The sequence below is a fragment of the Podarcis raffonei genome, chromosome 8, assembly GCF_027172205.1.
Source record: "Podarcis raffonei isolate rPodRaf1 chromosome 8, rPodRaf1.pri, whole genome shotgun sequence".
In the NCBI taxonomy this organism is placed as follows: Eukaryota; Metazoa; Chordata; class Lepidosauria; order Squamata; family Lacertidae; genus Podarcis; species Podarcis raffonei.
The window spans coordinates 78,344,774-78,363,757 of NC_070609.1; the positions used below are offsets into that span (position 1 = coordinate 78,344,774).

Genomic DNA, 18,984 nt, shown 5'->3' on the forward strand with positions numbered 1-18,984 from the left:
TTAATTATCTTGCATACACGTCATACATTTAAAGGAGATTTTCACTCCAACCCCCCCCCCCAAAAAAACCCCAGTAACTTTGTTAACAGTGTTCAGGATTGCAGCTCTCTGGGGAATCAACTACAGCTCCCAGGATTCTTTGGGGGGTATGCTTTAAATATGGATAGTGTGTACACAACATTATTATTATTATTATTATTATTATTATTATTATTATTATTATTATTTGAACTTATACACTGTCCTATACCCGGAAGTCTCAGAGCGGTTCACAACAAGACCACAACATAAAATGAAACCAAAAGCAATAACCCAATAACCGCCCCCCCCCAAAAAAGGCCACATTCTAAAAGGGTGTTGGATGTCAATAAGATCAACCAAAGGCCTGGTTAAAAAGGAACATTTTTGCCTGGCATCTAAAGGTGTGTAATGAAGACACCAGGTGAACTTCCCTGGGGAGAGCATTCCGCAGATGGGGAGCCACTGCAGAGAAGGCCCCGTTCTCATGTTGCCACCCTCTGGACCTCTCGAGGAGGAGGCACACAAAAGAGGGCCTCAGACGATGATCTCAGGGACCGGGTAGGTTCATATGGGAAGAGTTCTGCTGGGTCAGCCTCTTGTTCTCACAGTGGCCAACCAAATGCCTGTGAGAAACTAGCAAGCAGGATTCGGGCACAAGGGCAACTCTCCCTGTCTGTTGTTTCCGGCAACTGGTATACAGAAGCATTACTGCTAGCCAGAGATAGCAGCCTTCTCCATGAATTTCTCTAATCCTCTTTTAAAGCCATCCCAGTTAGTCACCATCACTGCCTCCTTTGGAAGTGAGTTCCATAGATAAACTACACACTGTGTCAAGATGCCCTTTCTTTTCTCAGTCCACCATGCAACTTCAATGGATGCCCACATTCTAGCATTATGAGAGAGGTGAGGATGGGACCTTTGGTTCTCCATTTTCTCCATGCCAGGCATAATGTTATAAACTTCTACCATGTTGCCTCTTACCTGCCTATCCTCCAGACTAAAATGTCCCAAACGCTGCAACGTTTCTTCATAGGAGAGGCACATTGTGGACTCTCCTTCCTTTGTGGTTTTTAAGCAGAGGTTGGATGGCCATTTGTCATGGATGCTTTAGCTGAGAATCCTGCATTGCAGGGGGCTGGACCTCGCGGGTCCCTTCCAAATCTACACAGGGTCACCCAAGGTGGTAAGGTCAAAGGGGAGGAGCTAGACAAAGAATGATCCAAGAAGTCCTCAGCGGCAGAACAGGCGGAAGATAACAAGCAGTATGTTTCCACGGCTGTGAAGTCGGATGAAGGCTGCAGCAGATAAGAATTTACAGGTTGTCGTGATGCCATTGGAATGGAGCAGGGGTCTGCAACCCAAGGCCCATGGGCCACAAACAGCCCACGAGGGTTGTTTAACTGGTCCACAAGCTGCCCCTGAGCTGAACAGCCTGCTTGGTGAGTCCCCATGCGCTGTGCTAAACTGGCACGGTGCGGCACGGGGACTCACTTTTACAGCGCCAAAAATCGCGTCTGCACAGATGCTGAAAATTGCGGGCGGGCGGGCATGCAATTGGGCCCACTGAGGGATCTCCACTGGTGTGAACCAGCCCAGGTGAGGGAAACCTTGCTGACCCCTGGAATAGAGCCTTACTGCGAAGACTTTTCATTGGTCAGCGTGCACTGATCTACACACACAAAACAAATTCATGTGCAGGCATCTTCAAAAACCCATCGCAAACCCAAAACCGTATTTATGGAAGACAATCTTACTCGGTTACGAGTGATCACCAAAGAAGAAGAAGACAATTCTATGATCCTATGATCATAGATGATCCTGACCCTCATCCTTATTTCTTTTCTTTTTTAAAAATCATTTTTATTAAGTTTCCCATTTTAACAATCCAATCCAATCACAATGAATGTTCCAAATTATACAAATACATATCAAATAGTCCAAATATTCTGCCTAAATTATAAATTTTTTGTTGGGACTTCCCATGCTTCAAGTTCGGGGGGGGGGGCTCTGAACATCTCATATCTCTGCTGCCTTGAATAGTCTTTACGATAGTTCCTTTAAATCTTCCTGTTGTTATCCTTCCCTAATCCTTATTTCTCTCTCTCTCTCTCTCTCTCTCTCTCTCTCTCACACACACACACACACACACACCTCTGACACACTGGACATCAGAAGGGTCCAACAGGATCAGATAAACAGTTCATCTACTCCAATGTCTTGTTCCTCACTGCGCCCAACAGCTTTAATCTAGTAGCCCTCCAGCATCAGATTGTGTTACCCGTTTTGTCTTTTTGCCCCAGCTGAGGTGCTGAGTCGCTGCACAGTGTCTCAAAGCGCTTGGCTGTACACTCAGTCCTGTTTTGCAGCAACAGGAGGGGGGCAGAGGCCAGGAGATGCACAGGACACAATTTAAACAACCTGAGTGATGAAACCGCTATGAGTTGTTGTGGTTGCTTCCCCTTGTGTGTCCCAGCAGCTATTACACATTCTTTCGGCATCGGTGGGATTGGGCCATGAGTGGGATATCAAGTTTATTACAGCTATTTCCAGTCTGTAATTGGTTTTGTAGAACATGGAGAGGGATAGAGGGGGGGCAGCACTTTAGAGGGCGGCTGCGGAGAGTTTGCTTGTGGGGGTGGGGAGATGAGTTTTGATCTGTTTTGCTTGTGCCGGGCAAGCGAAAATCGCCATCCCATTTCCAAGCTGTGCTGAGACGGGTCAGGGAAGACGGGCTGTGATTTGTTTCTCCCAGCGGTGAATGGAACACTAGGAAGGAGAAAGAGGCAATGGAATCTGAACACACACATTCCTTGAGACTGACCTGTGTTTGTCTGACAAAAGCTGGGATGCTGGAGAATTCTGGCGAAAATGAAAATGAGATGGGAAATCCTTGATCTTATTTGTCCCATGTCTGGAATGGAAATCAGCATAGCAGATATGATCAGTACTCCCTGCTTCCAGTCTGAAAATGATACTTAATTAAGAATATAAGGAGAGCCTGCTGGTTCAAGCCACTGGCCTATCCAGTCTGGCATCTGGTTCGCCAGAAGCGGCTTAGTCATGCTGGCCACATGACCCAGAAGTTGTACGCCGGCTCCCTCGGCCAATAAAGCAAGATGAGCGCCACAATCCCAGAGTCGGTCACGACTGAACCTAATGGTCAGGGGTCCCTTTACCTTTAACACTGTTGGCTCGTGTTCAGCTTGTGGTCTATTGAGGCCCTAGATCCTTTTCACATGTACAGTGGTACCTCCAGTTACAAACTTAATTCATTCTGGAGGTCTGTTCTTAACCCGAAACCGTTCTTAACCTGAGAAGAGTTTGAAGAGTTTGGATTTGATATCCCACTTTATCACTACCCTAAGGAGTCTCAAAGGGGCCAACGTTCGCCTTTGCCTTCCTCCCCCACAACAAACACTCTGTGAGGTGAGTGGGGCTGAGAGACTTCAAAGAAGTGTGACTAGCCCAAGGTCACCCAGCAGCTGCATGTGGAGGAGCAGGGAAGTGAACCCGGTTCACCAGATTACAAGTCCACTGCTCTTAACCACTACACCACACCGGCTTTCACTAATGGGGCCTCCTGCCACTGCCGTGCGACTTCTGCTCGCATCCCGGGGCAAAGTTCGCTACCAGGAGCATCTACTTCCGGGTTAGCAGGGCTCATTACCTGCAGCGTTCGTAAGGAGGACGGTATGTAACCTGAGGTTCCACTGTACTACTGGCAAGCCAGGTGTCCCAAATCTTATATGTGTGCATCCGGTTATGCCAAAGTTCCTCAACCATTCCTCCTAAGATTTGGTTTCCAGACCCTTGATCATCTTGGTTGCCCTCCTCTGCACACCTTCCAGCTTGTCAATATCCTTCTTAAACTGGGGTGCCCAGAACTGGACACAGTATTCCAGGCCTGATCAAGGCTAAATAGAGGATGTATATTCATAAACCCACACACAAAGACAGAGAGATACTATTAGATACATCATTCTGCCCGGACACTGAGGTCCAGCGCCAAGGGCCTTCTGGTGGTTCCCTCACTGCGAAAAGCCAAGTTACAGGGAACCAGGCAGAGGGCCTTCTCGGTAGCGGCACCCGCCCTGTGGAACGCCCTCCCTCCAGATGTCAAAGAGATAAACAAGTACCTGACATTCAGAAGACATCTTAAGGCAGCCCTGTTCAGGGAAGCTTTTAATGTTTACAGTGGTACCTCAGGTTACATACGCTTCAGGTTACATACGCTTCAGGTTACACACTCCGCTAACCCAGAAATAGTGCTTCAGGTTAAGAACTTTGCTTCAGGATAAGTACAGAAATCGGGCTCCGGCGGCACAGCAGCAGCAGGAGGCCCCATTAGCTAAAGTGGTGCTTCAGGTTAAGAACAGTTTCAGGTTAAGAACGGACCTCCGGAACGAATTAAGTACTCAACCTGAGGTACCACTGTATTGTATTTTAATATTTTGTTGGAAGCCGCCCAGAGTGGCTGGGGAAACCCAGCCAGATGGGTGGGGTATAAATAATAAATTATTATTATTATTATTATTATTATTATTATTATTATTATTATTACACGGTGCTGATAATGCCAAGGTTTCAAGTTTATCCCCTTATGGGACAGCTGCGTATTCCTGCATTGCAGGGAGTTGTACTAGAATATCCTTAGGCTCCCTTCCAACTATGATTCTATAAAGTATAAGTATAGGTGTAGATATAGATACAGACATAAACTATTGTGCCCTTGGAAACAGAGCAGGAAGCTGAAACTTTGTCTAGAAAACGTCTGAGAATTTAAGATTTCTCTTCTGTGATCCTTTTGGATGCTCTCCTCTTATTCTCTCTGTGGATCTGTTGTGCCTTTTTACTTCCCAGAACTTGAGTTCTTTCCATGCGTCGTTCCATGCCAAAGGCCATAGTTGCAGACACCTGTTTGTTTGTTTTTGCACCATCGAAAGGGACCCATCATATTTGAAGGGCCGAGCCAGAAGACGGGTAGATAATTTGAGCTGGCGTGAAATCCGTTTTCATGTTTGCCACTTCTCTCAGGTGAGTGCTGCCAATTAAAGGATTTTCGGCGGTGTTCGGGGAAAGAAATGTCCTCTGCACACCATCCCCCTCACTCCAGTTTTATATTTTTTGATCGAGACGTCAGTTTCATGGCTAGCATATGTCAATTGCGACACCAAGCCAGGAGCTGACAACTATCAAAACTGACAAAGCCCCTCCATCCCCATCCTTCATTCCCTAGAACCAAGAGAGGATCTGTCCATCAGCTCACATTGGACGTCATACAGAAATTGCAGGTAGGATGGATAAATCTGTACCGCCTCCTCTTCCTTCTAAAAAAAGAGAGAGAAGGGTGTTTTTGTTGTATAAACGCAGCAAGTGAGTGTTTGCAAATTTGCAAAAGGATGCCCCTGTAAATTGAGATAGTTGCAGCCAGTTGTGGATTTGACCTCAGGTGAAGTTTTCCCATCCCCTGAAGCCTCCCAAATTCTGACCATTTAGTCCATGGGTAGGCAAACTAAGGCCCGGGGGCAGGATCCGGCCCAATCGCCTTCTAAATCTGGCCCAGGGACAGTCCCGGAATCAGCATGTTTTTACATGAGTAGAATGTGTGCTTTTATTTAAAATGCATCTCTGGGTTATTTGTAGGGCATAGGAATTCATTCATTTTTTTCCCCTTCAAAATATAGTCCGGCCCCCCCACAAGGTCTGAGGGACAGTGGACCGGCCCGCTGCTGAAAAAGTTTGCTGACCCCTGATTTAGTCTGTAATGAGAGCTGAGCTGAAAGAAGAGCAGTGATTGCAAAAACAAATTAACCTACCCCCTCCCTGCTAACACGGGCAAAAGGATAAAAAAATTGGCAATATGGCCACCCATTCCAAGTGAGGGCAAGAAGCTTTGCCCTTTCTCTGAAATAAGCTTCATGCTGTTGCCTCCCAACCTGACATGATTGGTTGTATGGCACCAGCATCCAATTTGAAGGATCCCTGATTGGCTTAGCTCACACAGGAGAAGAGAAAGTGGGGGGGGGGAATAATGTTACTGCATTAGCAGATGGTCAAAGCACTGCAATATAAGGTAAAGGTAAAGGGACCCCTAACCATTTGGTCCGGTCGTGGCCGACTCTGGGGTGGCGGCGCTCATCTCGCTTTATTGGCCAAGGGAGCCGGCATACAGCTTCTGGGTCATGTGGCCAGCATGACTAAGCCGCTTCTGGCGAACCAGAGCAACGCACGGAAATGTCGTTTACCTTCCCGCCAGTGCGGTACCTATTTATCTATTTGCACTTTGACGTGCTTTCAAACTGCTAGGTTGCAGGAGCAGGGACTGAGCAACGGGAGCTCACCTCGAACCGCCGACCTTCTGATCGGCAAGCCCTAGGCTCTGTGGTTTAACCCACAGCGCCACCTGCTGACCTAATTCCTCTTCAGAAGATCAAATGTTCCCTGCTCCTCTTGGGAGGTACAGTGCAGCATCCAGTTCTCACAGAGGCCAACCAGATGCCCCAAAGGGAAATCCACAAGCAGTATCCAAGCACAAGAGCCCTCTCCTCTCTTGGGGTTCCAAGAAATTGGTATTCAGAAGCATTACTGCATCCAGCTGTGGAGGCAGATCAGAGCCATCATAGCTTGTAGCCATCAATAGCCTTAAATCATGGGTAGGCAAACTAAGGCCCGGGGGCCAGATCCGGCCCAATCACCTTCTAAATGGTCTGGGAATCAGCATGTTTCTACATGAGTAGAATGTGTGCTCTTATTTAAAATGCATCTCTGGGTTATTTGTGGGGCATAGGAATTTGTTCATTTCTCCCCCCAAAAAAATATAGTCTGGCCCCCCACAAGGTCTGAGGGACAGTGGACTGGCCCACAGCTGAAAAAGTTTGCTGACCCTGCTAAACCCTCCATGAATTTGTCAAAACCTGGTGTAGACAATCCCAAGCTGGTTGGATCAATGATGTGGTTTGCAGCTTCCTATGTTTATTTGGGAGAAATGATCCTTAGCAGTTTTTCCAGTTTGGGCTTGGGGAACTTGGAAGCCATTTATAAGAACATAAAAAGCTCCCAATTGGATAAAGCCAAGGGCCCATCTAGCTGAGCATCCTGTTCTCACAGTGGCCACCTAGATACCTGTGGGAAGCCTGCGAATAGGATTTGAGCACAAACACACTCTCTCCATTTGGGGCTTCCAGTAACTGGAATTCAGGAACATTGCTGTCTCTGACAATGGAGGCAGAGCACAGACACTGCGACAGGCAGCCATTGATAGCTTCATCCTCCATGAAGTTGCCCCATCCTCTTTTAAAGCCCCCCAAGTCAATGGTCATCACTGTCTCCTGTGAGAGGGAGTTCCAGAGTTCAACTATTCACTGCATAATGAAGGACTTTCTTTTATCTGTCCTGAATCTTCCAACATAGCTCAGTCGGTTAGAGCATGGTGCTGGTTGCGTGGCGAGTCCCCCCCCCCCCAGTGGAAATAATGACACATGACAGAATTATCAAGGTTAATGGGCTAAAAAAGGCCACAACTAAGCGGTATTGGCTTAGGCATTGGTCCTAATCGACTATATCAGACTTACCAATGCCTAACCGCCAATACCCAGAAAGTTGTGGCGATTTGCTACAAGGTAGGTGAAAACCAAGAGGCTGGTGCCAATTTGCCAAGTGGAAAAATTCCTACCAGGCCCCTCAACGGTGACCAACCAACGTCCATAGCAAAGAACGAAAACCTTTTAGGGCGGGAAACAGGAACAGCTGATGAGCGGCAAAGAGGGAGATCCCCGGCCACATCCTGCCTTTATAGGGCAGCCATGCCCCATGGGCCAGCCAGGGGGTGACGCAGCTGGGAATCCCCCCAATTGCGCGAGGGCTAGCCTCCACCCACTGCACGCATGTGAACCCCTCCGAAGGGCGGAAGTGGCTTAATGCCAAGGTTGCAGGTTTGATCCCTGTATGGGACATTTGCATATTCCTGCATTGCAGGGGGTTGGTCTAGATGATCCTCAGGGTCCCTTCCAACTCCACAATTCTATGAGCATTCAAAACCCAACATGGTTAATCTTGGGGGCCACTTTGCTTTGTCCTCCCCATTGGTTTCTGATCTAAAGCCCCCATTTATTTGATATTTTCCCAGGCTTCTTGGAAGAGTTTTCAAATATGGAAATCAAGAACAACAATTAATAATATACACGAGGATGTTAAAGAGCCGCTGATATGGTCTGTGTCCTTGAAAACGTCCACCAGGCATCCCTACAAAGTGTGAAGGGATTTACGACCTGGATAATTCCCCCTCCAGTTCTTTATCTTGTGTATGTGAGAGTGTGTATTTTCTTTGCAATAAAACCTTGGCTGAGCAAATAAATTTGAGGAGACAGTTTTACTGACAGCTCCTCTCCCTCCCTCCCCACCCCGTTCTCTCCCCCCTCCCCAAATTCCTCTTGGTTCCTGCGCAATAAAAAAAAATGGAGTGAAATTTCAGCTAGGAGGGACGACGCAGGGTGCATTTGAAGAGCTAGATGGAGGCCTGGCTCCTGCTGTGTGGAGGGTGTTCTGGAAGGGTGTTTGCAAGAATTGGGTCTTGCGGCTCTGAACTCTCCAGTCCAGTTTTCCAGGCTCTGATCCACAGAAGGAGAAGAATTATAAGGTGACTCCAGCGCTGGAGTCAACCTGTGATGGTTGCCAAAGGAATTGACCTGAAATTCTCTTTTTTATTTTTTGAAAGACGGTGGTTCTTTGAAGCATGTTTAAAAATGAAAATGGTGACTTCTGATTTATTTTTCTGGCTGCCATGACAACTGACATCTGCATAATAAATTTCATAGTATCACAGAATTGTAGGGTTGGGGAGGCGGGTTACCACCGAAGGTCATCTCATACAACCCCCTGCAAATGCAGGAATCTCAACTCAAGCATCCTTGACAGATGGCCAGCCAACCTCTGCTTAGAAACCTCCAAGGAGGGAGAGTCTGCCATCTTCCAAAGGAGTCTGTTCCACTGTCCACCAGCTCTTACCATCAACAACTTCTCTTGAATGTTTAGTCGGAATCTCCTTTCTTGCCATTTGAAGCCTTTGGCTTGGGTCCTGTCCTCTGGAGAAGCAGCAGATGCGTAGCGTGGGGGGTGCCATGGCCCCAGGTGCAATTTTGAGAGGGGGCGCAAACAGGCGCCCCCACAGCAGACTCCTTCATCGAAGCCTGGCTCCGCACCAGAAGGGGCTGTGCCTTGGCTGCGGTGCTTGTGCCTGGTTCAGCTCCGGCCCCCGGGCCAGGCCTGGGAGCAGAAGGAGAGTGGGCAGCAGTTTCCCCACCCCTCTCCTACCCTGAACTGTGGCACCCAGGAGGGCGCCCCCTGAGCCCCGACCCCCTCCAGGGCACACCCAGCATGCCCGCCCCAGGCAGCCCTGGCATACGCTGCACCACTGAGAAGCAGGAAGAAAGATTGTTCCATCCTCCAAGTTGTGGGACTGTTCGGGGAGGCAGGAGAGGGTATATTGTTTATTAATATCCTTCCTAATTTGCTCTAGCAAGTTCCTTTGCTTAGCAGAGTTTCACATTCCCTTTTTTAAATGCACCAGCGGATAACTGGTTACAGGCTTGTGTAGGCCTCTCACTATCACACAATTCAGTATTGAATTGTATGTACCTGGTAAATTCCCCTTTATCCCTCTTAAAAGAATGAACACACCACAATCTTGTGTAAAGAATATAAAAGCAAGGTATATAAAACTTCCTATATAAAAGAAGTTTACTCACACATTCAGTTCACAGTTGGATCCCTGAAGGCATGCTTAGTTACAAAGTATATACAGTACATGTGGATCTGTCCCATATGGGGATAATCCCAGTGTCCTCTGTTGCTCTTGCTAAAAAGCTGCTCCAACGACGAAGGAAGTCAAAGAGTGCAGCATGCCTTGTCCTTTTGCATTATGCTGGAATAGATGGGCCATTTGTCTAATTCAGCAGCAGGGATCTTCTTCCATAACCTCCAACATTCCTCTGAAGGAAATAGGGACATTCTACAGTGGTACCTCGGGTTACATACACTTCAGATTGCAGACTCCACTAACCCAGAAACATTACCTCGGGTTAAGAACTTTGCTTCAGGATGAGAACAGAAATCGTGCTCTGGTGGCACAGCAGCAGCAGGAGGCCCCATTAGCTAAAGTGGTGCTTCAGGTTAAGAACAGTTTCAGGTTAAGAACGGACCTCTGGAATGAATTAAGTACTTAACCTGAGGTACCACTGTATGTCCCAGCCAGGAGGAAACAGGAAGCTTGCGACTAGCTGGACCAAACATTCCTCCGCATGTCCACTCTAGGAAAACAAGGAATATTGTACTTGACTGCTACTTAGGTATTACATCCCACACAAATAGTTACAGGTGGTTATCAGTGCTGTCAGTGAATTTTTTCATAGGGGAACAGTTATGGTTAGAGGCCCCAGCTTTGGAGAGCAGTAGGAGGACCGATGTTGTGTGCATGAGCTTTGTGCCTCCCTCCTTAAGCCCAGCAGAACCTTCCTAGGCTTTGGGAAGGAGGCAGCAGGTCTCTTACAGGATGCTGGAGCCCTCCTGCCTCCCTCCAAGAAGCCGGGAGGGCTTTGGGAAGGTGGCGGGAGGGATTTTGGATCCCCTCAGAGCAGAGTTTTCCAAACTGTGTGTTGCAACACATTAGTGTGCCAGCTGCAGTGTGTAGGTGTGTCACGCAAACGCTCCCCGTTCTCCTCCCAGGGTCAGAAAGAGGTTAGTTCAACTTCCGTTTTGTTAGTGAAACTGAATTATCGTGTCGCGAAATGATGGATGTCTAAAAAGTGTGTAACCAACATGAAAAGTCTGGAAAGCTCTGCGTCAGAGCATCGCGCCTCCCTCCCTAAGCCGAGCAAAAGCTTCCTGGGCTTTGGGAAGGAGGCTCCAGGGGAACATTTAAAGGACTAGCCTAGTCCCTCTAGTCCACTGACCGCACAGCACTGGTGGCTATCATGTTGCCTACAATATTTACAGCACTGTTGTTCCAATTATAACAGTTATGACTCACCAAAGTATCCTGGGAACTATAGTTTGTTGGGGGGGTTGAGAGTTGTTTGAAGACCCTCTGTTGTTTCCAGTGTTCCCTGGGTAGAGGGGTTGATTGTGAAGCCCCTCTGGGATTTGTAGCTTTGTAATGGGAATAGGGGTGTCCTAACAATTCTCTGCATCCTTTGCAAACTACAGTTACCAGGATGATTTAGGGGGAAGCCAAGAGTGGCATAAAGTTAACCCAGTTCCTTTCCCTTCCTCGCCTCCTTCCTCCTCTCCCATCACGTGCCAATAATGCCGTCTCTCCACGTATTTATTTATTTATTCCCCAGACATTGCTTCTGGAGTTTATTAGCACCATCTGCATTTTCACATTTCCCTTGGAAGAGACATTTTGACACTGCCTCCAGGTGCGTTATTTCATTAGCAGATTCGCGCCTTGTCGTGCATTATCTCCAAGACGAGGAGAGGGGAACGTTTGATCCAGGGGGGCCCTTATAAAATAGGTGGAGATCTCCCTCTCTCCCCCCCCCTGCCAGGATATTCCATGGCAGCCGCAGAGAACATTTTGTCCATTCTCTCTGGTTAGGAAGGCTAGAGCTGGGACATAAGAATTCAATAAAAGCCTGCTGGATCAGGCCAATGGCCCATCTAGTCCCGCATCCTGTTCCCACAGGGGCCACCCAGATGCCCCAATAGGAGGCCCACAAGCAGGTCCCAAGCACAAGAGCACTTTGCCATCCTGCAGTATCTATCAGCTACCTTGGCTACGCCCATGCCTCCAGACACCACAAGCAGGACCGAAACAAAATGGCAAATCTCCCCTCCTGCAACTTTCAGCAACTGGGATTCAGGAACATGGCCAACTTCAACTAGGAAAGGGAGAACATACCAGCTACCCTGACTAGTCAACATTGATATCCCTCTCCTCCATGAATTTGCCCAAACCTCTTTTGAAGCCATCTAGGTTGATGGCCATCTCTGCCTCCTGTGGGAGTGAATGCCATAGCTTAACTCTGTGCTCCTTTCCTTTTCTGCCCTGAGCAACATTAAGCTTCATTGGACATCCATGAATTATGCCTCCTGTGGAGTTGAGCCATTGGGTCCCTTGGGCTTGGTATTGCAGACCCTCCATGTGCCCCTATTTTCAAGGGACAGTCCTGGATTTACAGCAACCGTCCCAGTTTCTGATCTGATCCCGGAATGTCCTGCTTTTCCTTAAAGGTAAAGGTAAAGGGACCCTTGACCATTAAGTTCAGTCATGACCGACTCTGGGGTTGCGGCACTCATCTCGCTTTACTGGCTGAGGGAGCCGGCGTACAGCTTCCAGGTCATGTGGCCTACATGACTAAGCCACTTCTGGCGAACCAGAGAAGCGCACGGAAACCAGAGAAGCGCACTGGAGCAGTACCTATTTATCTACTTGCACTTTTGACATGGTTTTGGACTGCTAGGTTGGCAGGAGCAGGGACCGAGCAACGGGAGCTCATCCCGTCGCGGGGATTCAAACCGCTGACCTTCTGATCAGCAAGCCCTAGGCTCTGTGGTTTAGACTGCAGTGCCACCCACATCCCAGATGGTGGAATAGGATGTCTCTATTTTCATCGAAGAAATGTGGGAGGGTATGGAGTTGTCTGTTCTGATTGGCCAAAGGTTTCCAAGTTTCCAGACCTGCAATTCTCGCCTGCATGGCTGGAAACTGGGCCAAACCACCTCTGTTCCATACCCTTCTCACATTTCTCCGATGAAAATACGGACATCCCATTCCGTAATGATAATTTTACTATTTATACCTCACACATCTGACTGGGTTGCCCCAGCCACTCTGGGTGGCTTCCATCATGTATCAAAACATAACAAAACATTAAACATACAGGGTTGCCTTCAGACAGCTTGGGAGTTGGATAACACCATACCCTCCAACATTTCTCCAATGAAAATAGGGACATCCTAAGGAAAAGCAGGGCATTGCGGGATCAAATCAGAAACTGGGATGGCTTTTCTAAATCAGGGACGTCCCCAGCAAAATAGGGACACTCAGAAGGTCTGCAGTTCAGTGCGAACAGAATGGAGGGACTGTGAAAGCAGATTACAGTGGTACCTCGGGTTAAGTACTTAATTTGTTCCGGAGGTCTGTACTTAACCTGAAACTGCTCTTAACCTGAAGCACCACTTTAGCTAATGGGGCCTCCCGCTGCCGCCACGTGATTTCTGTTCTCATCCTGAAGCAAAGTTCTTAACCTGAAGCACTATTTCTGGGTTAGCGGAGTCTGTAACCTGAAGCGTATGTAACCCCAGGTACCACTGTAGATCTGTAGCTAGCTGTGCCCTCAGAATCCATCACAAGGTTATGGGGTGTGTGTGTGTGTGCTTCACAAGATAATGTATAATGGGAAGAGTGGGGGGAAGAAATGCAACCCTGCAAAAATGTGTGCTCAAATGTGCAGGAGATAAATAACCAAGCAAGATCTGAAGTCTTTCTGCCCCCCTGATGCTTGCTAAGACTTTAAAAGCTACGGCCTGATCTTCAGAGCTCGGCGGTGGCCCAACCTCGTTCCCTCGCCTTCCTCCAAGCCCTCCGGCAAGTTTTCTGGTTTCATCTCCCCTGCTGCCGGCCTTTGAATGGCGATTGCTGAAGCTCGCGGATCAAAGGGGGCTGCTTTCTTTCCTTGTGTTTCCCCCCCCCCCTTCCCTTTTTCAAATATATATCTTTTCTTCTTCTTCTTTTTTTAGAGGGGGGAAATATTCCCTGGGTAATTCCTTTTTCTCGCCACGTTTGTACTAATTTATCTTTAAACGTGCCCTAACTGCAGCTAAGCAGAGAAGGAGAGGGAGAATAATGTTTTCTAATCTTTTGGCTGAAGGGTGGAAACGGGGAGGGGGGGCAACGCTGAAGTATCTGGCTGGTCTGAGAGAAAGAGAGAGAAATAAGAATTAAATGAGGTGGCTGTTTTGTTATTAATATTGTTTGTTGCATTTATGTTCCAACTCTCCCCCAAAGAGCTCAGGGTGGTGCTTCTCCCCCTCCCCATTTAATCCTCAAAACAACCCTGTGAGGTAGGCTAGGCTGAGAGACAGTGGCTCACACCAAGGTCCCTGCAGTGAGCTTTGTGACTGGGGGGGCAGGATTCAAACCCTGGTCCGAACTCCTCATTTGCGTCTCAAGGCCCCAAGACCCACCCCCAAAATAAATACAAACCAACACTTATACAGTGGTACCTCAGGTTAAGTACTTAATTCGTTCCGGAGGTCCGTACTTAACCTGAAACTGTTCTTTCTTTCTTTTTTTTATCATCCTTATTTTCCCCCTTTTGCTAAGGGGTAGGCGAAAGCCAAATGGCTAAAGCCAATCTGCCAAATGGAAAAAAATTCCTACCTAGTCCCTGTTCTAAAACAGGCGACCCAAACCAAAGCAAGGCCAAGCAACTCTACCTAAACTAGGGAGCATGGGCGGGCGTTCAGCGGTGCTAATGCCCCACTTGCATCACACTGCTGTTTTTAAAGCCCCTGGGATCACGCCACTTACTTGCTATTGGCTAAAACTGCCTGACGTGATCCCAGGGGAATGGCCAGGATTTCCTGCTCCTCCCCCCCCCCCCATTTTAACCCTGTCAGGTGAGCTCTTGGGTCCCGAGTGCAACCAGGACCCTCTGTGATGAGGATCCCATTTAATCCCCGTGGGCTAGGTTAGGCTGAGAGAGAGTGACTGGACCCAAGGCCACACAGCGAGCTTCAAAGCCAGCAGGGATTTGAACCCTAGTCTCCTATGTCCCACTCAGATACTCTAACCACTCGTCTCTGCAGTCTGAGAGTCCTTACCTTCCATGCCATCACCCTGGCAGAACAAGTTGGCAGTGCAACAGTTTTCCAGCTGCTCCTCTGCAGGGAGGAAGATGGAATAAGGGGCCTGGCTGGAAGGCCATATCAGCAGTTGGGTAACTGATTCCTGGAAGCGAGGAAGGGAAGAAGGAAGGAAGCCTCCTGCTTTGCAGCGGGTTGGACTAGATGACCTTTGGGGGACCCAACTCTAAACTTCCATGATTCATCAAATAACTCACCCTTTTCCGAAGAGTTGCGTTAGAAGCCTGTTAGTTGCTTTCCTGTTCTGGACCCCCTCCAACTGCGTTCCTTTCCCCTTGGCAGGTGACGGATGGAGGCACCATCAAACAGAAGATCTTCACCTTTGACGCGATGTTCTCCACCAACCAGTCGCACATGGAGAACTACCGTAAGAGGGAGGACCTGGTGTACCAGTCCACGGTGCGGTAAGTCACTGTCAATGTCATTTCTAGGCTGGTGATGGCGGCCAACGTCACATATCTCGCCTCCAGGCACTGAAGTCACTGCTGCTTCCTGAGGTCCAGGAAGGAAGTCTGTGCTGCGTCGGCACATTGGCCTAGTGTCCAGTTCAGTCTGCTGACATGTCCACACTGCGCTGACCACCCCACTGCCCAGCCCCTCTCCCTCCCTGTGAGCAGCAGAGCCCTAGTGGCAAATTTGTGACAGTCACAGCCATGTTCCCTCCAATCCATGCCACCTTCTAAGATTATACGATAATTATGCAAGTATACAATACCAATAAATAGGGTTGTGTTGCAACAATCAGGGGAGATCTCCATGTGTTGCCTTTCTTCTCAATAATATTTTATTCTTCTTTCCATCGAGAAAGTTACATTTGTTACTCAGCAATTATATTCCAGTTCAACAAAACCAGCGACTCCCCGCTCACCCGTCATCAATGTTTACAACTCAAATTGCATACAGTTGCGGTTTAAGGTTCTGTTTTATCTAATTTCCTCCTCTCTAACATGTTTCTTAATATATTATGCTGTTTTCTTACACTTCAAACCCCACTGCGGCCTTTGCATATGGTAAATAACTTTTTATATAAACTAGAAATGCTTTTCAGTCTTCTTTAAAGGATTCTAAGTGCAGTCAGTTTTGCCATCTCTGAGTATTCCAAGATTTTCATCAACCATTCTTCCTTTGAGAGTATTCCCTCCTCCTTCTATTTCTGTGCATAGGGAATCCTTGCCACTGTAGTCACATACATAAATACCCTTGAGGCTTCCTTTGGGATTTTGCTGTCTAATATCCCCAGCAGGAAGGATTCTGGGATCTTGGGGAAAGTCACTTTAAAATGTTTCTTAATTTCATCATATCTCATGTCCATAAGGCCTTTGACTTGCTGCAAGCCCACCACATTGGATAGAATGACTCTTCATAGTCCTTACATTTCCAACATTTGTTTGATACATTTATGTGCATTTGAGCTAACTTCTCAAAATACGGGACAGAACATGCACACCATTCTCTTGAAACATGTGTTTTCGGTGATTCCTAAATGCTTAGCTCTGGAGCATACAGAACAATAACTCCTTTGTGTTCCTCCAGTGCCCTTTCTCCAGAGGCACCCTAGGAGCTGATCTTCACTCCTACGTTATGTAACTGGCATGTGTGTGTGTGTGTGTGTGCGCGTATATATATATATATATATATATATATATATATATATATATCTGCCTGTTCTGCCATTGAGGACTTCTTGGATCATTCTTTGTCTAGCTCCTTCCCTTTGACCTTACCGCCTTGGGTGAACCTTCTGGGAGTACGAGATTCCCGACGGCTTCGCTCACAAGGGTCATAGGAACGTGCAAGCCCACTCTCCACGACAATGTGATGATCCAGCGAGTGATCATCATCAGTGGTATGTTACAATGGCTGTGAAGGCGGATGAAGGCTGCAGCAGATAGGATCTACTGATTCGTCATGACTACTCATGCCATCGGAACAGAGCCCTACTGCAAAGACTGTGCGTTGATCAGTGTGCACTGATTGACACACATAAAACAAATTCACACACAGGCGTCTTCCAAAAACCCAACCCAAACCCCCAAAGTCCCATGGCGATCTGCAAATGGTAACGGGGGCAGGATCATGAAATCTGGAAGCCCCTAGTCACGAACCAGCACATGAACACTGGCCTGTGAGTGCTCCAGTTGGAGAACTTTACCAAAGGTGTCATGGACTCTGAAGACACTCAAACTCAGAACGCAAGGGAGAAACGTGCTAAGAGGAAGGCACGCTTGGCAAATCCACACCATGATCAACTCCTGCCCAGGAACCAATGTTCCCACTGTGGAAGGATGTGTGGGTCCAGAATTGGCCTCCACAGTCACTTACGGACTCATTGTTGAAACCGTGTTTATGGAAGGCAATCTTACTCGGCTATGAGTGATCGCCAAAGAAGAAGATATACACGTGTGTGTGCGTGTGTTGCCTTTCAGCCCCAAAGAGGCTCACAGGAATAAACAGATGCATGCAAATGCAGTAACACAAATACAAACAATGATACAGGGTCAAAACCTTTTAACGGCATCGAAAACCAAACATATCTGTGTTCCTGTCTAAAAGGCACAGAACATCCCTGAAATATACTCAGAGTCGAGAGTGGATTTCATGCTCTTTATTCAGCTCATAGTGGTGAGGAGGAATGGAAGTTCCCCCAGAATGTCTGCTTTAAATATATTATTTACACAATGGGCCCCACGTGATTGGCTAATTCTGGGATTCACCTGTAGGCCAATCAGGTTGCGGATTCACTTCCACCTGGAGCTGTATTGGGTGGCTCCTGTGGACCAATCAGACTGCTGCATTCTGAATCCTATTGTTCTAGGACCAATCAGACTGCTGCACTCTGAATCCTATTGTTCTAGGACCAATCAGACTGCTGCATTCTGAATCCTATTGTTGTAGGACCAATCAGACTGCTGCACTCTGAATCCTATTGTTCTAGGACCAATCAGACTGCTGCATTCTGAATCCTATTGTTCTAGGACCAATCAGACTGCTGCCTTTTGGATCCTATTCAACTCAGTACATAACAATCCCCTACCGAAAAAAAAAGTTATGGGAAGACCAAAAAAACCCAAAAAACATTTAAGCAGAATCTTTTCCTTATAAGGGTCCCAGGCAGGGGGCGGGCAGACAAGGCAGGTGGAAAAACTTCCCTTGATGGTTCCAGCAGACTCTCCCCTGTAGTCTACCTGCCTCCTTTCCCTCTGATTGCATCCAATCAGCACAAAAGTGTGGGAGGACTTCTTGTTCTCGGTGGTTCAGAAGCTCCACTTTGGTGCTCTCAAATCCTGGAGGCGGGGACCTTGCGGCTAAGATAGGAATGGGTCTTGACACCCTCTTTCCCTGTGACCCCAGGATGAGACACCTCTGAGGCTATGTGGGCAGTCCCAATGACCGCTTCTGTCCATTTTGCCAGGAGGCTCCCTGAAGTGGTCATCATTGTTCAACGGCAATGATGCTGCGGTGGTGAAGGGCCCCTGTGCTCATTTTGCATGCGTTTCAGCTCTAATTGAATTGTCGCAGGCTACAGTTCTTTGCCTCTCACAGCCATTTGACCTGGCTGTTATACACCCGACAAGTGAAATTAGCGCTTCATGCATTTGATGAAGTGGACTTGAGTCCAGGAGAGCTTATGCTATAATAGATGTCTTTGTCTTTAGGGTGCTACAAACTCCACATTAGCAGGATACCTTTGGTAGGCCAACACAACCGTTTCAGAAGAGTGTGCAAACTTGGGTGAACCTTTCAACCTGCTTTGTGATGTTACTGAAACACTTTGGATTCGCCACTCCCCTCATAGGGCATCACTTTGTAAGGTGCTCTGATATATTTTCACCAGACTCTGTATATACTAGGACAGAGCTGAATGGAGAAGCTTCGATTTAATGAAACCCTTCCTCGAAGTCTTACAGGCACTCCCCCTTGGGGTGGTTTTTGGTTTGGGAGTCACGGGCAGGCGGCACGCCATTGCCCAGTTTTTTTTTAAAAAAAACTGCGCATTTATGTTTCACAGGGTGCGAAAGAAGGGCTTTATACAATATGCATGTGTGCTTGGGCCCAGGGTCTTTTGCCTCACCATCCCCACTACTGACTTCCTGTTGC

The 18,984-nt window shown here is 47.7% G+C and overlaps 1 protein-coding gene across 1 annotated transcript in view; it reads left to right on the forward strand.

Moving 5' to 3' along the window:
* Positions 1-18,984, forward strand: part of IGSF21 (immunoglobin superfamily member 21) — a 238,506-nt gene that overhangs the window by 116,184 nt on the left and 103,338 nt on the right. The window contains exon 3 of the mRNA XM_053400998.1: positions 15,169-15,290. Coding sequence (XP_053256973.1) covers positions 15,169-15,290 — 122 coding nt within the window. The remainder of the gene's footprint in view (positions 1-15,168; positions 15,291-18,984) is intronic.